General features: G+C 44.6%; 1 protein-coding gene across 4 annotated transcripts in view; it reads right to left on the minus strand.

Annotated features, from left to right (window-relative positions):
• LOC109621778 (integrator complex subunit 3 homolog) overlaps positions 1-17746 on the minus strand; it is a 490050-nt gene extending 472304 nt beyond the window's left edge. For 2 of the 4 annotated variants that reach the window (XM_062854920.1, XM_062854919.1), the window contains exons 1-4: positions 17627-17745; positions 17339-17367; positions 17132-17282; positions 16584-17071 (exon numbers count right to left, since the gene is read on the minus strand). In XM_062854920.1, coding sequence (XP_062710904.1) covers positions 16584-17071; positions 17132-17197 — 554 coding nt within the window. In that variant the 5' untranslated portion in view covers positions 17198-17282; positions 17339-17367; positions 17627-17745. Of the gene's footprint in view, positions 1-16583; positions 17072-17131; positions 17283-17338; positions 17368-17626 lie in introns of all 4 variants that reach the window. The other 2 variants (XM_062854921.1, XM_062854918.1) reach the window with 1 other exon arrangement.
• Positions 17747-19288: the final 1542 nt, after the last annotated feature.

Here is a 19288-nt window from a genome sequence, read left to right on the forward strand (position 1 = left end):
CTGCGGGGGACGCGAGCATTATCCACTCGAGAGGTGAAGTCATTGGGACTTCACAGCCTGAGGGCATCTCGGGAAGGAGTTCCCAATACTCCTGCTCCCACCTGGCTCCGTCTCTGCGGAGACGTGAGCACATCCGGTGAGGCCAAACGGCCAATAGCCAGCCCCATCCCAAACCCAATACAGTCCACTGCGGTAAGTATCCACAACAATTTTTGGTCCTTCGAGCGGATACATGATCCGGTAGTGCGTGCAAGCGTTCCGTGTGGCTTCAACAACACGGTAGTGTGTAGTCCAAGAAGCGTTCCGCGTGGCTTCGACAACGCGGCAGTGTGTAGCTACAGAAGCGTGCACGTGGCTTCAACAGCGTGCAGTAAAGAAGCGTTCGCGTAGCTTCGATAACGCGAGAGTGTGATCCCAGAAGCGTTCACGCGGCTTCGACAGCGTGAAGTGAAAGCGTCAGCGTGGCTTCAACAACGCTGCTTTTCGAATTGTGGTTGTGGGCTTCAGTGATTCCGCCGTCGCGTGCAGTGTTGTATCCGTCGCAGCCGATCCCGTGTGTGATACCATCCCTCCGTTGCGGCACACACGTCGGTCCTTGTGAACCAGTACTATACCCAGTGAGAAGTGTAACAGTAGTGCGTGTACTTTCGAACTGATTCCACCGACACGAAGTGGTGTTGATCCGTCGCTTCGGAATCTTTGTGTGCGATTCTATTCCTCCGTTGCGACAAACGTGTCGTACCTGTAGGCCTAATCAGTGAACAGTAGTGCGTAACATTCCGTCAGTGATTTCACCGTCGCGTAGAGTGTTCTATCCGTCGCTTCGGAACCCTCGAGAGATTCCATTCCTCCGTAGTGACAGACGCGTCGGTGGCTGTGGAACAATACCGTTATCCGTGATAAGTGTAACAAAGCGTCCACGTGGCTTGAACAGCGTGGAGTGATTCCACCGTCGCGTAGAGTTTTGTTTCGTCGCCTCGGAAACGTCATCCGTTGCGGCAAACGCGTCGGTTGCCTGAGTATATCCAGAGACTGCTATTCTAGAAGCGTCCACGTGGCTTTGACAACGTGGAGTGATTCCTCCGTCGCGTAGAGGTTTTGTATCCGTCGCTTCGACACCCGTGTGTGTGATCCTTCTAGTCGTTGCGCCAAACGCGTCGGTATCGTGAACGTACCCCGTGAACAGCTAGTCCGCAGCACAACAACTAGCGTGTGACATTCCGTCACAGATTCCGCCATCGCGTAGAGTTCTGTATCCATCGCCTCGGATCTCGTGTGTGCTTCATTCCATCCGTTGCGATAACGCGTCGGTCTCCCGTGAAAGACAATTCCGTCGTCGCGTAGAGTGTCATATCCGTCGCATCGGGGCTTGTAGTGTGCTTCCATTCCACCGTTGCGACAAGCGCGTCGGCCTAGTGAAAGAAACCCATAAACCGTGAGCAGTGCGAAGAGTGCGTCGGCACCTGTACGTGACCTCGTGAAGTGCTGGAAAGAACAAGTCTATCGAGTTCCAAGATGTTTCCGAAACGTACTCCAGTGAAAAAGGCCTCAGACACCATTGAGAACGACGAAGTGCTTGGGGCGCTATTCCACAACCGTGGAATGGCCCAGCGAAATGTAGACAGAATCCGGACCAACCTCAAGCAAGCCGACGCAGAAAACGTTCAGCTAACCCCCAGCTAAAGTGAAAGTGTTTCAACGAAGTGTCCAGCATTCCTATGACGACTTCACCAGGCTCCACCATCAGATCATCGCACTGTCCTCGCCAACTCAGCGCGAGGAGCAAGACGACAACTACTTCGGATTCTTAGATCTTTACGAAGAAGTCTCTATCCTTCTCGAGAGTTGGATGGAGAGTTACGCCTCAATACCACATGAGCAGCCATCGCCGATCATGAACCAGCAGAAAGTGATCATTCAGTCTCCGCTACACAGCGTGCTCTACCAACACCCGAAGGACGGTATGAGCATTCCGAAAAGTTCGAGGATCTGTCGACTTTTGCCAGTTGGAGAAAGCTTCGACAGGGGACACCGCCGATCAGTTTGAAGCCAAAACAATCACCGACGGCACCTACGTACGAGTCTGCAAACAGCCCAACGAGCGCAGTGCGATCAACCGAGATCTGCTTCTGAACAACGAGAACAGAATTCCGTGTGAGTCGACGATCATGGAAGCAGAGTTACCCATGTTCCACAAGACCATCGATTTCCCGGAAGAGTGCGTGTCTGAGCTGAAGACATGCCAGTCATCCGGCGAGAATATTCAGCCCAAGTATCGACCACCAACCATGCCGAATCCGCCGAAGCATCCAGTGCCAAATGTGAACATTGCTACATCCGAAGCCTCACAATACCAACGTTGTGACTTCTGCGCCGAGATCCATCCTACGTTCAAGTGTACCATGTTCAAACAGCTGACCGTCAGCTACAGGATTGAGACGATACAACCACCAGAGGATAGCAGCGAAATGAACCATCCCGAGAATCAACCAAGCCAAGTTCCTGATCCAGCGCCAGTTTCAGCTCCGAGTCCAGTTCCAGCGTGTACACCAAGTCAAGGTTCAATCCCAGTTCCAGCGTGCACTCCAGTTGATGTTCGAATCCCAGTTCGGACTGTGTCAGTCGACAAGCGATGATGCGTCCACCAATGCCGCTCATTCCCGTATTCAAGCGAGGTCGACGATCCAAGTGTTCCAATTCCCCGATGTCATCGACGTTTTGGATCAGACTCTGCAGCCGCACCCTTTTCGAGACCATTTTGCTTGCGGTTCGCAGGTGAGTATTCCGTTTACCGGTATTGGTAGTGCTACATCCACCGTGATTCAATCGTGTACTGTCCCAGTTCGCTACAGAAGTAATAACTTCGAGTCCTGCCTAGTACCCCCTCAACCCAACTGGAATATTTCCTTCCTCCACTGTTGTCAATTCATGGAACATCTCGTTAGGTTTTCGTCTCAGTTACATGAAGTTGTCTGACCCATTCCCCTTGCTACGAGATTCCCATGGTGATTGGCATGTACGAGAGATCTGCCGAGAGAGTCCAGATAGTGAATCCGATTTACAATCGCATCCCGTATGTAAGAGATCAGTTGATAGCCCACGCAAGTATCGAGAAGCGAAGCATGTTACTGCTGGGCTGGTTCCTACCACTACTATAGAAGAGTGTGATCAGTATTCCCTGTCGATCAACCCTCGTGTTGAACCCGTTGTTTGTAATCGATCCCTTGCCATTGAGATACCGTGTCGATCAGGTGCCAGAATTCCGATCTTTGGCCAACTATTCTATTCGGACCAAGGGTACGCGACCTTTTTCTTTCCAATAAACTGGTACCCCGAAGTGAAATCCCCGATAAGCCTATAAGAATTGACATGTGTCGGAATACCCCGACTTCCCTCTATTCAGAGTCCCGAGAAGCCAATGTCATAGACTGTCCTAATCCTAAGATGACACCAGCTGTGTACAACCTCAAAGTGAAAGAGTGTAAAGAATTCGCTATTCTGTCAAACTGTGAACCTATTCTCAAAAGAATGGTTGTCGATGCCCTGCGAAAGTTGTGCGATTCATGTAAGAAGAAAAAGATGCAAAGGTCCCTGACCATAGAAAAGTTATGCATAAGATTTTAGGTGTCAATCAAGAACTTTCCCTCCAGATCATAACCGTCGAGATATGCGAAAGTGACAAACAGAATTCGTTACTCTGAGTTTAGTTAAGAGTTTTTATGTTGATTTTATTTTGCCGAATTCCGAAAGATTTTTGTTGATCTATTGTTGATCACCTTTTTATTGTTAACTAGCTGTACCCGGCAAACTTTGTCTTGCCTACTGCGTTTTTTGACATTTTAAGTTTCTAGCCAACACCAAATCCCCGGTCCCCCGGTATGAAAGATTGATTTTCAAAAACTATCATTTTTTGCATGTTTTATGCCTCATAAACCTTCCTTGGGTGAAAACTAACAGAACAAAACTAAGACGACCAAAATCGGACCTTCCGTTCGCAAGTTATGCGCGGTCCCACGTATGCCACTGCATTTTTATATATATAGATTTACCATTTCCGAATCGCTTAACCATAACATCGAAATCTTTGTTCAGAATATCCCTTTGAACAACTGTAAACTAGGCTATGTAATCTCAGTGTGCCCTAATGCGAACGAGTTGTAGACGTACACAAAGTAGCACCATTACCAATACCTTGGTTATGTTTCATCTGATCCAAACGTTGCGGTAACTACACTTGCCGGCGGGAGAATGTTCAGTCCGCAAGGCGAACTGAAAGAAGAAATTGTATCGCTGACTGCCCATTGTACCCCCACTTCCCCATCTTATGTCCGCTGTGCCCCCCCCCGGATAAAAACTAACCATAGGGTGTTTGGTGAAAACCATTCCTGCACCATACAGTGTACCAGCTACAATAAAGTGTATTGTAATGAAATGGTTCGCTATACTATACATTTACATTGGATTTTTATGTAACAATATATTGTACTGTTTTTCTTACGTTTGAGCCATTCACTTTTCCGAAACATTATTTTTCCGTGAATTTTTAATTATTTATTCAGTTTAAGATTTTTTCCGTGCTTTGTTTTGTTGATGTTTATGACTTTTTTGATGCAAAGGAAAGGAAAGAGAAAAAAGTGAATAAGTATAAACATCAATTTAAAGTCAATAACATGTTTAAATCAGTGGTAAACCAGATGTCCTAAAAACTGCAGGTCCAAGCAGGGGTCCAAGAGATATGGCGGGGCTAGGTGTGTAGAGTGCGATGAGAGAAATACGGATGTAGGCCAACCGGAAAGATGCAGGTCAGATTACCGTAAATCAGTGGATGAGTTCAACACTATTCTTTCTGTATTTGCATTTAGGGGAGTTTTCTCCTCTTCTCTCATGTGAACTTGCCTTCGACCACAATCGAATCAAATGCGGTTGACAAACTTTATTTTTGACGTAGAGCCATCTTTAACATATGGACTGGACTGAACACTGAAATGACTTCTAATATAGATTCGTCTGCGGGTTCGCTTTTTAACCTAACTTATATATGAATCGAACTTGACAGTTTTCTCATGAGTTGTTATGTATTTCAAACTTTAGTCAAACTGGTGCCTCAATATTGCAATAACGGTTAAGCACGCTGTAATGATACTTATGTACCTCGTCACCCACTTCATGCAACTACATTAGTGGTCTAATAACACTTAGCGCGCTCGGCATAGTTCCATCATGCCGCTCAAAGTGTTGCCACAAATAATGCTTAGTTTGCAAAACCCGGTTATCTGGCTGGTGGGGCAAAGGGAGCCTAAGCTTCAACTGTTAATGCAATCAGAGACTACTCAGACTTAGACGTGGGCGATCCTATATATGAAGGGTTATCCAAAACACTCTGGAGAATTCCCAAAGCGCATTCTAATAAATCTAGTAAGCCTAAGATGCCATTAAGAGAAGGAAAATGACAAGATAATATAACTATATATGGCTTATGTAATGTAAAACAATACAACATAACAAAAGAGAACCATTCTAAAACCATTTGATTAAATGTATAACCAGTAGTGAAATTACAATTAAAACAATTTATTTACGGTACATTTTATTGTTTGTAACCATTCATGTACCATACAATGTATGGTATATTTAAACCCACGTATCAGTATTTTGAACAATTCATTAACAATAAAATGTATGGTTTTGCAAAAAAAATATATATGGGGAAAAATATTTTTTTATATTGTTACGATACTTAACAACCTGTATAATATATTGTAAAAATCTTATTTACAATTCACTGTATGGGTGTCTACATTACATCTTATTGTTTTTGTATTTTTATTTTTACAGTGGTGTCTATTGTAAAAATATGGTTCTAAATAGTACTGTTACAATACAACGTTCGGTTTTTCTACTGTATTTTTTATTCGGGCCACTTTCCCCCAAACCACTGTGAGTGCACGCCTTTGGAACGTTCGAGATGGCTACCTCCAACCCGGCTGGCAAGCGAGCGAGAGCGTACGACGATAACAACGACCGCGATGACGACGGAGCACATGCGACGAGCGAGTGAGAACCCACGAAGAGTGTGAGTGACCGACACAGCGAGGCAACGCACCCGAGAGAGAGAGAGAGAGAGAGAGAGAGAGAGAGAGAGAGAGAGAGGATGAGAGAGAGAGAGAGAGAGAGAGAGAGAGAGAGAGAGAGAGAGAGAGAGAGAGAGAGAGAGAGAGAGAGAGAGAGAGAGAGGAGAGAGAGAGAGAGAGGAGAGAGAGAGAGAGAGAGAGAGAGAGAGTTACCATCCACGCCGTGTGCAGCCCACGCTGTCATCATCATTCATCATCGTCATCAATAGTCGGTGCGCCTAGAAGGTTCTACCGCTTTCTAGAGCGCATTGGGGTGAACTATAAATATGCGCGCGTGGCGCAGTACAAAGAACAGTTGTATTTCGAACCGGCTAACGTTCATATCCAAATAAGACAAGAGAAATAAACCTAGTTATTCAGGAATTAATTCTCCTTGGCTTTATTTCACCCTTTCCATCCGCCTGGATCTGGGTGTTGGAACATTAGTCGGAGTACACATCCACTTGAGGAGTTGAGGTGCTGGCAGCCGATCGAGGCTGCTCCAGTCCACCAGTACCACCGAGGTGAAGTCACAGGGACTTCACAGCCTGCGGGCATCCCTGGGAAGGAGCTCCCTACCGCTCCTGCTCCCAACTGGCTCCGTCTCTGCGGGGACGCGAGCATTATCCACTCGAGAGGTGAAGTCATTGGGACTTCACAGCCTGAGGGCATCTCGGGAAGGAGTTCCCAATACTCCTGCTCCCACCTGGCTCCGTCTCTGCGGAGACGTGAGCACATCCGGTGAGGCCAAACCGGCCAATAGCCAGCCCCATCCCAAACCCAATACAGTCCACTGCGGTAAGTATCCACAACAATCTCTACAGTTAAAACACACCTCACTGTCCGGCATACGGTACATTGCAGCCTGCCTCGCTAGAGTGCCTGCTGAACTACCTTCCTGCGGCGACGGCTCTCTCCGTGGTTCTCTCCTAGGTGTGGGTGGTTTCTGATTCTCGGCTGGTCTTCTTGGGAATTTTTGATCCTGATGTTTCTGCTCTGTAACCCTGTTGCCAAAGGACTTCGGCTTCCAATCCTTCCCAGTAGTGCCCATTGGTTTCTGGAATGGTTTCCTAGAAACTTCATGCACTTGGGCGGACTTCTGGCCTGCTTCATTGTCCTTGTTCCGGTATAAATACCAGTTTTCCGAATCCAGTTTTCTTCCCCAGACCTTTAACGCTTTAAGAGTCCGAATATTTTTCACCACCAAGGCGTTTTTATAATCGGACCTTAAATTTCGAAACACGATGTCAAACTTCCTGTCCTCAGTGGGTGGTACTGACATATATCCAAAAATCTCCTTGATCGCGTTGTAGTACTCCGAGAATTTTTCAGATCTCCTCTGTCTTCTCTGCGTAGCCTGCTGTTCATAGTGGAAATCCAGGTCCGGCGATTGGTACTCCAACTTCAGCTCGGTGACTAATTCGCTCCAGTTCCTGAAGTCCTTGTTCCGCTTTCCGTCCATGTACCACGTACGAACCTCCCCTGCGAACAAGTGGATTGCTTCCTTGAACAACGTCTTCTTGCTGATGTTTTCAGCTTCCGCCATAAACTCGACCTCCGCGATGAACTTATTCAGCAGCTTTCCGTCGTCCTTCCCATCGTACTTGAGCTTCCAATCTGCTACTGGTCGCGGTCTACGTGACGATCCTTTCCTCTTACTGCGGCGGGCTCCATCCGAGCTGCTAGATTCCTCCTCGTCACTCGAACTTGTAGAACCGTCCGAATCGTCCTCACTGCTTTCCTCACAAACGTGTGCTCTACGCGTGTCCTCTCTTCTCTTCGCGGCACGGTCGTCTACCTGCGGTTTACTAGTCGGTTTCCTGTTCTTCTGGACCTGGATTCTTCCTACCGCTCCGCTTCCCTCAGCTTGCGGTTGTTCTTCCTCGCTCACCGATTCTACGACCTCGACGCTATTCCCTGGCCCTCTAGACTGACTACTACTCATTTCATTCCCTCTACTCAGATTCAAACTGCTCAACTTCTGCTCAAGGTACTTATCTATTCTGCTCATCATCATCTTCATCATTTTGTCGGGGCTTTTCATTTTCCTCCTTCTAATTTTCCTAGGCGTACTTGTAGGCCGCCTTTTCTTACCCTTTCTACGCGCTACAACAACGTCTTCCTCCGACAACGATTCTGTTTCTTCGTCCTCTTCATTCTCTTTCCCTCCTTGAACACTAAGCCTACTCAAATCGTTCCGTAATCTCTCCTGCGTTTCTAACACTGCATCTGGGTCAGTCGAGAGAAACGAGAAGTAGTTGTTCAGCATTTGAACCGCCGCGTTCTCGAGACCTTGCGTATCGAACTTCTTTCCTTCTTTCAACCTACGCAACCGGAAAAGCAAATGAACCAACCGCGTTTTTAACGGTGGCATATCGACCTTCTTCACTAATCTGTTTTCTAACGCCTCGCGAATCTTGGCCAACTTTTCGTCAATTTCTTGAAACTCTGCCTCAATCTGCTCGTCTTTCAACAAACAGATCGTAAAATCATTCTTATCCCTTTGCAGCTTCATCACTCCTCGCAATTTGCGTCTCTTCACGTCCCTCGAATCACCACTAGAAAACTTCTCCCGACGGATGACGAGTTCATGTTCGACCTCATCATCTAGTAAGTGCGCAACGTTCATCGATTGATAAATCATCACGTGTTCGTCATTCATTGTGACGTTAATTCAGTAGTAATTCAGTAAGGAAAATTCAATAATAGGTAATTCAAAACTAAGCAATTCAATAAAATATTAAGGGAATTCAACAAACAGTAGCACAATATATACAAATAAAAATTCAATCAACTTACTCTAGGAAACTTTAAAACTAAAAATCTAAATAAGGACATACGAATTCAATAAATGGTGTTAATTTGCGTGTTAAAAAATTCAAACAATTTTTTATACTATTCGATCCTCCGTTTGCCTTTCGCGATTTTGGCTGGGAGCCAATTGAAACTAATGTTCTGCCCGACAACAACTCAGCAGCGCGAGACTCGGACGTAGTCACAGGGTCGGCGCGCTACCGGGCAACCGGAGGGGCTTCGCGGATCTATTAGGGCGCTCAAAGATTCAAATAAAGTACACTAAAGCGGTTCGAAATTACGGTGTATTCAGTTGTCTGTTTCTGTTGTTCTGTAGTCTGTCACTGGTTCACGGCACGTACCTTAGCTGACTGCAAACCTGCGAGCGCTCGCGGCGGGACCTCTGTTCCAGCGATGGCTGGCTGGACTCGATGCCGTCCTGTGGCAAGATGGCGGAACAGCTGCCGATGATCTGCGACGTCTGGAACGTACTATGGCGCTTGGAGAATGACTGGAATGGCGGTGTGTGGAGATGGTTCCGGACTACAGGCGCTTCCTTCAAGCTTAGTCGGTCGACGACGGCAAGGCCGCCCTTTGTCGGACCGAGAAGGGAATCTCTCCTTGAGATTTAGGGCTTTTGCCCGAGAGCTTCGTCCTCCTTGGTAGTTATGGCCGAAGCCAGAGGACCAATGGTAATCCTTTACTTTTAGATTTGGGCACCTTACGGAAACCCAAACCGTTGCGTGCACTGGCGGTACTCGGACACACCAATCGGAAGGCTGGTTTTTAAAGAAACCGAAAAAAAGGTCCTATTGAAGGACATTCCCGGGTCAGTTAAGATCCATCAGGATTTTCGAGGGCTTAGTTACCTAAATGTTGGTTAACTCTGCCACACCTCACTTCTGGCACAATCAACTGTTTCGAACACTCCACAATTACTTGAGTTAGCACATCCGATCCACACGCTCGCCTGTTTCAAAGTGGACGATGGCCGCCCACTGAAAGTCCTTTGAACCCTTCAGCCATCTCCTAAGTTCCGTGACGTCATCATCTATGACTTGGGTCACGCCATGTTTAGCTGTAGATTTAGGTTGCAGCCCAGTAGTTTTCTAATCGCTGAAGTTTGGTAACGTATCTGAACCTTCGACTAACATGGCGCAAATTTAAAAAACTGATATGAACCTTGTAACAACGGTTACAATAAGTTGAAAAAGTTTGTCTGAAACTTTTTAACCGATACTGTAAAATGATAGCCTAGGATGTGTTATACACTAACACCGATGTAAGAGAGACAATCAATAAACAACAGTCAGTCATACACCAACCAAGCACGCCATCTTGTTTACTATACAACATGGTGCCAGAAGTGGTTGGAATATTCGCGTTTTGAACGGTCTAATATTCCGAAAAATCAGCACATTTGCTGAAATCAGCTACAAACTACGATTAGACAGTGGAATTTTCCAAGTTGAAGTGCAAATTTGGGAAAAAATGAACGTTCCAGCTCCAGCACCACTCCAACTCGGCGAGAAGCAGGAGGAAGCTTTCAGAACGTTTAAGCTGCAATGGGGATACTATGCGCTTGCCACTGGTATCACGGCGAAGCCTGCTGCTACGCAGGTAGCGATCCTAATGTCTATTCTCGGAGCTGAGGCAATGCTGCTAGTTGAAGATCTGGAGTTGACAGATGCGGAGAAAACATCAACAGTCGCCATCCTGGACAAACTGGAACAGAAAATCACTCCAAAACGAGAGAAACGAACCGGGCCGATCGGAATTCCACAACATGGTTCAACACCTGGACGAGTCTCTTGATGATTACGTCAAACGTCTCAAGCTAAAAGTTCAACACTGCTAGTATGGGGACGACGAGAAGGAATATGAGTTGAAGGAGCAATTCGTCAAAGGGATCCTGGATCGAAACCTAAGGAAGGAGCTGCTGAGGGACGAGGCGCTGTCGTTGAACGACATGGTGGAAAAATGCAAGGAGGAAAAAAGGATTGAGGATCTCTCCCTTGCTTATGATCGCCTACATGTGGGCAGTAACGTAGGCGAAGGCACGTCAGGAGCAGCATTGAAAGTGGCGCTTACACGGAAGAAAGATGGGAAGTGCTATTTTTGTGGAGGATCCCACTCACGACGCAAGGAAGATTGCCCAGCGTATGGGAAAAAATGCAATGGCTGCGGGAAAATGAATCATTTCCGGAAAGTTTGCCGAAATAAGAGCAGGAAACCTATGAAGAAGAAGAGAAATAGTGCAGTGCGCCAAGTCGAAGAAGAAATATCTTCCAGTGGTAGCGAAGATTCTGACGCTGAAGAACTGAACATTGTGGACATTTTCTGTGTGGAGAAACATGTGAAATTGGAAAAAGCGAGAATTTTCGTTACCCTGGAAGTGGGTGCCGGATACGCGAAGCAACTTTACTGTCAAGCGGACACGGGAGCGAGTGTCAACATTATAAGTTTAAAAGACTTGCAAGTGGTTCCTGAACCGGTGATCAACCCTACGGAAGTGAAGCTAAGATGTTTTGGTGGACAGCTGATTGAGCCGATTGGAGCAACGCAGTTAGCTATAAAGTTGAAAAACAAGAAGGAAGTGTTAGAGTTCATCGTCGTCAGAATCAAGCAGAAACCGCTACTGTCTGCTGAAGCTTGCGTCCAACTAGGGGTGATCAAGATCCAAAACGTAGATGAAGTCAAAGTTCTTAGGAGGGGCTGTGAGGAAATTGTCAACGAGTACAGCGACGTTTTTGAAGGCGATGGTTGCTTCGACGGAGAGTTCAAAATCGAAATCGACGAAATGGTTAAACCAGTGCAGCAGAAGGCTAGACGGATTCCCGTAGCGTACAACGACGAGTTGCGCGATAAAATCGAAGAACTCGCGTCTCGAGGCATTATTGAACCTGTCAACAAACATATGGAATGGATTAGCAACCTGGTGCTAGTCAAACGCGGCAAGAAACTTCGTTTGTGTTTGGATCCTGCGGAGCTGAATACAGCAATCAAGCGAGCAAGACATCAGATACCCACAATTGAAGAAATGTTGCCAGATCTACAAAACGCTAAAGTTTTCTCGGTGTTGGATGCACAAAACGGATTCTGGCATATGAAGCTGGATTCAGCCAGTTCCGACCTTACAGCGTTCTGGACGCCACAGGGAACGTTCTAGTGGAACCGAATGCCATTCGGGATCTCCGCGGCCCCAGAAATGTTCCAGAAAGCGCAGCAGCAACTGATTGAGGGGCTAAGAGGTATCAGATGTCTGGCAGACGACATGTTGATTTTTGGTTGTGGGAAAACTAAAGCCGAAGCCCTTGAAGACCACAACAACAACCTAAGAGCGGCGTTACAGCGGTTCAGGCATCGAGGACTGAGGATCAACCGAACAAAAATGAAGCTAGCATTGTCGGAGGTGCCGTTTTTCGATCATGTCCTCACCGAACACGGGGTTAAACCGGATCCAATGAAGGTCAAAGCGATTTTGGACATCCCGACGCCAACCAATAAGAAGGAGCTGCATACTTTTCTAGGCTTAGCAACATACCTAGGAAAGTTTTTGCCATCGCTGTCAGACGTCTGCGCTCCGCTTAGAAGGATTTTGAAACAGGATGCAGATTTCACCTGGGATGAAGATGCTGAAGCGGCCTTCCAAAAGCTGAAACACCTAGCTATATCAACACCGGTTTTGGGTTACTTCGACACGAGTGAGGAGTTGGTCATACAGTGCGACGCAAGCAAATCAGGAATTGGATGTGTTCTGCTGCAACGTGACAAGCCAGTGGTGTACGGGTCAAGGACATTGACCAAGACGGAGAGTGGTTACGCCTGCATTGAAAGAGAATGTTTGGCAATTGTGTTTGCGTGCAAACGATTCGAGCAATATGTTGCAGGGAAATCAGGTGTCATCGTAGAGACAGACCATAAGCCGCTCGTCGAAATATTCCGAAAGCCAATCCACACGGCGCCGATTCGATTGCAGAGAATGATGATGGCCCTAAAACTATATGATATAGTGGTCCAGTACCGCAAAGGGTCACAGATGTACATTGCGGACTTGCTCTCTAGAACCGCTGTCGAGAATACATCAGAGGGCAATGATGACAACAGCATGGTGTTTCAGTTAAAAGCGACAGAAAAACTGTTCAAGCGTTTTGCGGAAGTAAACGTGGTCGAATACTCTGATATCACGGACGAACGGTTTGCAGAAATAGCAGATGAAACTAAAAAGGATCCCCTGTTGCGGAAGCTGTTGGACGTTTTGGCAGTAGGTTGGCCGGACAGAAAAGATGAACTGAAAGACGAACTGATGATGTACAGTCCTGTCAAGGACGAATTATCGGTTATTGGAGGAGTGATCTTCAAAGGGGATCGAGTCCTTGTGCCGAAGTCTCTTCGGCAGAAGTTAGTGCAGCGATTGCATCGAGCGCATCAAGGAATAGAATACACGTTGCGTTCAGCTAGAGCAACCATGTACTGGCCGGGGATGGCTGATCAAATAACGAACGTTGTGCGAAACTGTGAAGCTTGTATGGAATACAGCGCAAGTCAACTATCCCCACCGATGACGACCCATGAAATTCCGCTATATCCTTTTCAACGAGTGCATCTTGATCTATGCGAGGTAAATATGGAAGGTGTGAAAACGACAATGCTAATAACAGTAGATAGCTACTCCGATTTCATCGAGGTCGACATACTGAAAGGCACAACAACGGCAGCGATAGTGGAATGTTGCAAGCGAAACTTCGCCAGACATGGCATACCAGAAGTCGTTGTAACGGACAACGGGCCTCAATTCCACAACGCAGCGTTTGAGAAATTTTCCAAGACTTGGGAATTCCTGCATAGCACATCGTCGCCGTATCATCAGAGCGGAAACGGTAAAGCGGAGTCAGCAGTGAAACAAGTAAAGAGAATCTACAAAAAAGCAAGGCGAACAGGTGAAGATTTCTGGCAAGCGATTTTGCAACATCGAAATACACCGAACAAGCTGGGAACCAGTCCAGCACAGCGACTACTAGGACGTAGCACAAGAAACAGTATACCGTTGAAAACCAGTAAAATGAGGGTTGCAGTCAGTCAGAAAGCTCTCAGTCAGATTCCGGATCAAATTGCGAAACACAGAGAGAAAACTAAAAAGTACTACGATCGAGGCACCCGGAGGCTAACGGAGTTGAAGGTTGGAGATAACGTGGTGTTCCAAAGACGTCCAGACACCGACAAGCGATGGGAGAAGGCAACAGTCATTGGCAAGTTACCTGACAAATCCGTTGAACTACAGACTGCAGAAGGATCGACTATGCGTCACAGCGGTGTTCACGTTAAGCCGTTTGGAGGAGCTACTGGTTTCCCTCGGGTTGGACCGGACTCATCGAACCTGTCAAAAGAAGATCTAAATACGGATGAAGATCCAGGCTCGGATCCAATCAGAGTTTTCGAGAAGCGATCCTACCCGAAAACGCCTGGACGTGTTCGGGAGGACTCAATTGGCAATGGACCGAATGAGATGACAGCCGAGAGTACCAACGAGAAGAGCATGCGGGGTCAAATGGACCGGCCAAAACGAGAAATTCGTCGGCCGAAGCATTTGGATGATTTTGCTTTGAAATTTTTTATTAAATAACTTTGAAGACCGAAGAATTGAATTGTATACGGGGTCTACTTTCTTCGTTTTATACTCTTATTTTGTTAACTATAAAAAGGGGGATGTTATACACTAACACCGATGTAAGAGAGACAATCAATAAACAACAGTCAGTCATACACCAACCAAGCACGCCATCTTGTTTACTATACAACAGGATGTTCTAAAAAACTTTGTTGAAGACCGCAAAGCGATCCGATACTTGTAAAAATAGTTATAACTAACGAACCGCATGCATGTGTTTATGTTTTAACATGTAAAGGAATAACAATAACAACAAAATCATGCTGTTTCGGCAAGCAATGCCAACGCTATAACTTTTTTCATAAGCATCAGATCACTTCGCGGTCTTCGACAAAGTTTTTCAGGACACCCTAGCCTATGTTTTCACTTTATGGCTAGTTTCCACTTCGTACGTACTGTGCAAAAAGATAGGACAAGTAATGGTCAAGTAATGATTCCGCTTCAAAATTGTGCAGTTAGCAGATGGCAAGTAAGAAAAAAAGTGTAACACTCGTAACGCCTCCCGTACGAATCAAATGGAGCTGTCACTTTTCCTTGCGGAAAAATAGTCCGCGCTATTATTCCGTAAGGAAAAGTGACGTTTCTCCCCATACTGGATCAGTTGTCAAAATTACTTGCGGAAAAAGGTGGAATTTTACTTGAGCGCTCTACTTGGCAACAAGAAACTAAGCTTTATCGGTAACAGAGTTTTAGAAAAGTTCGAGCTTGCCATGAGAGAAATGCAAAAAAGTGTGTTTTCCCATGTAAAATCCCATACAAACTTCAAACGCGATGCGCAAAACGTAGACATAACCGATGATGCCCAAATTTTGCACAGTCATTTGGGTCCTGAAATGTGATCAAAAAAACTTTGATCTGATGGGATACCATTAAATTTTCCATTTTTCCATATAAACGATGACCCACTCTAATACATATGCTGTATAAGATTAGGTGCAATTTGTTGACATTATAACTTGTTGCTATATGATTAGGAATTAATAGTTGAGCAAGAGGCCTGCAAGTTAATCCTAGAAAATACGTTGGCTGGTACAGTTTGAAAGGTAATTATTAACATTATCCGCAGCACTTGAAAAAGTTTAGAGAAGGCCTAAAGTTTATTAATAAATGCAGGGGTTCCACAATCGTCCGACAAGGGACACTGTTGCGAGAGTTACGATCTGAGGCTGGATCACTAAGAGTAAGCTCATTATGATAACGCAGAGGAGTAAGAATGGTAATGAATTTGTATTTTTAGGAATTTTATAATTTATCCCACCTTGAGAATAAATTCATTGAACTTAGGTCCAGTATCCTCATTGCCTTCGCAACATACTCTATGGTAAAATTTCAGTAGTTTATCAAACTTTGAGAATTCGTAAGTGCACGAAATATGGGCACCTCACGGTAGAATCTGAAAACCTTCATTTGATTGAATGTGGCCAAATGTATTTTCACATACACCTTGACCAACCCTTACAGATTCCAAATTTAAACTGTATTTTTTTCTGTAATGTTCCTTGACCTGATTTAAAGTTTGTATACTGACAGGCTATCGTATAATAGTAGTTTACGCAACAAGCCTCGTTGGATAAATGTACGACTCGTGCTGTAAAAATCGAGTTCTGCACCGAGTTGCGTACAACGTTTTTTGCAATTTCATAAATTACCCTTGAGGATAGTTTTAAACAAAACTTTTTCAACAATCTGCACACTGATGTTCATAGCCATGTTCAAGAAAATCTTATCATAACAGGTTATATTGTGCAGTTGTCACAATTTTTCAAAACTGCGTCCAGAAAGCATCAAGAAGTTGACCAAAACTAAAACAGTGCTGTAATGGTTCGTTACGCAACGCAAATCAGTGCTGTAATGAACCATTACAGCACTGTTAATTTGGTGTGGGAAAGTAGGCCTTTGCCTGCGTGAGGTAAAACAGCCTATTACGATGAGAAATTGCAAAAATAAACTTACACATTACAAATTACAAAATTACACACTAGGAGCTTTCACGAATATTGAATTATACCCACCTTAAAAAAGTATATATGACAGTTCCGACAAGAAACTGATCCTTCTCCAGCCAAGATCTATGTTCGATGAATATATCCAAAAGGCCATCAACCAGAGCAACGTTTTTTGGACTAATGTCGCCCCCACTGGCTTGCCGCAGAATGTTCCAAACCAAATTATCTACGTTGAGCACTTGATTTTTTATCAACTCCTTGAGAAACCACAACAGCTGTTTTCGGGGAACGTCGTTCAATCTTTGATATTTTTCGGCTACCAGCATGGCTAAGTTGTTGATCACAAATGCCAATCCATCATGAGTCAAAATGGTCAAATCGGAATAAGCTTTTCCGGCTGCATTAGAATCAGTTAAGATTAAATATGTCAACGCAAGAGATATTTCTTCGTGTTGTGTCTCCTTGCATATGGTTCCAGACAGCAACTCGTGAAGCTCTTTTTCATCTACGCCTGTTATTGCATCTTCGTAAGCACGATAAGCTTTCTCGTATTTCTGCAATAAAAAATACATGACAAAAATTTAAAATGCCAAAATTTTAAATTAAAAATATACCTCTTCAAAATCATCTCTAATGTCCACAATAGTATGTATGAAGAGTTTCGACTTCGTAATATCCATATTAGCACTTTATATTTTTCGATATCTTGCAGGATAACGTTTTTAACTGATCAGCGAGACATATCCCGAATACTTCCTACAATTTCTGAATACAGAATGATGTATTATAACTTAATTGCTCAAAAATAATAAAATATTTACCTATTTATTACACTCTTTGCCCAGACGCCAAATCAGGCCAAACATTTCAATAGGTCCTATCTGCATTTGAGAGGCTCTCTTTGTTCACTTTCTCTTCCAATTATTGCAATGTAATGGTACACTTTTCAACTATTTATGAAGTACAAATCAAAAGACGATTGTTTTGACCATCGTTGAATTCATGGAGACAATCATAATACAAATAAACAGCTGAGATATTAACGAAAGAGAGGGAAACCAAAGAGAGCCTCTCTTCTGCAGATTGGACCTTTAGACATGTTTGGCCTGAAATATTTGACCACTTTTGACAGATAAATTTTGGCAGGTTGTTTGGTTCTGTTTGTCCCTATAGGGCACTGCATGAAATTCTTTCCTTCTCTTTCACTCTTATAGAAACTTTGTAAACAACAAGGCCAAGAAACGTCAAAATCCCATGCAAAATCAAAACAATGCGGTGCCCTATAGGGCACTGCATTGTTTTGATTTTATATGAAGTTTTGACGTTTCTTGGGCCTTGTTGTTTACAAGATTTCTGTAAGAGTGAAAGAGAAGGAGAGAATTTCATGCAGTGCCCTATTCGTTTTTCGAGAGTGACAAATATTTGTGTTTGCCAGGTACACCTTGGTCAAAATTTAACTGTCAAAAGTGGTCAAATATTTGGCATTGGTCAAAGAGTGTCATACTAGCTTAATAATCGTGTGATTGCCTTATGCGGGTTCCCCGGGTTCCCTGCTCTCCGCAGACGAGAATTAAATGTTGATGTTTCCATACGAAGTTCAAAATAAAGAGTAACGCACCCTTACCCTTCTCTCTCAAGCAGCAGCAGAAGATAGCAGTTTTTTGTTTAATATTTTCATATGGTCCACTGCACGAATTTATTCTGGCCTGCTTACTCTCACAGAGAATTTGACGTTTGAGAGCTGCCGGCACCGCTCAAACGTCAAATTTTCGGTGAGAGTAAGCAGGCCAGCATACATTAGTGCAGTGGACCATTAGCCTTTGTACCAGTTTCTGCTATCTTCCTCACTCCTTCTTAATTTTTGAAAACGGGGACCTCAGTAAACGTCGAAATTCCTGTGGGAGAGAGCAAGACAGCATCGAAGGCTGCACAGGCTAATACACGGAGAGACGAAACTACCCAAAAGTGAGTTCTTTCCACCCAACTTCGGGGTTGCGTACGTCAAGCCAATTTTGAGTTGATGGAATCGATGTTTCTGTTGGGTTGTTCCCGCTTGCACTCAGAAAAAAATCTACACGGAACCGCCAAACTACCCAAAATTGAGTTCTTTTGACGCAATCCCATAGTTCGGCCCAATAAGCCAAATTTGAGTAAATCGATTAAACTCACACTAGGTAAATTGCCTTCACCTCCAGCAAAAACATTTACTTAAGAGTAGGTAAATTCAACCCAAGACCCCCCCCTCATTCAACCCAATTTTGAGTAAACCTGCATTTACCCAAAATTGGCTTATTGGGCTCAAGGAAAGCCGTTGGGTAGATGCATCTCTGTTTGTTTTTGACAACATCAGTGAGGAAAAGAGGGAAAACAACCTAATTTTGGGTAACTAGTAATTCGATATACTCAGCTTTGAGTAAAATCGACCCAAAAATTAGGTAGTTTGATTTCTCCGTGTATACTGTTTAGTATATCCCACACGGAACTACAAATCAACCCAAATTTAAGTTGTTTTGACGCAATCCCGGTCTTCCGTGGAATAACTCAAATTTGCGTCAAACAGCGAAAGTGGTGAGTGAGTAGTTCTCGTTTGAGAGCGGCAAAAAAAATTAACCCACTGGTAAGTTATTTTCACCCAACGGAGGCCTCAAATGACGCAAATTTGGGTTAACTCAAGAAAACCCAAATTTGGCTTCTTCCACGGAAGAGCACACTGAAAAACAAGAGAACCCACACTGAAAAACAAGAGAACCCAAATTTGAGTATTTTTAAAC

This window comes from Aedes albopictus, chromosome 2 (genome assembly GCF_035046485.1).
Source record: "Aedes albopictus strain Foshan chromosome 2, AalbF5, whole genome shotgun sequence".
In the NCBI taxonomy this organism is placed as follows: Eukaryota; Metazoa; Arthropoda; class Insecta; order Diptera; family Culicidae; genus Aedes; species Aedes albopictus.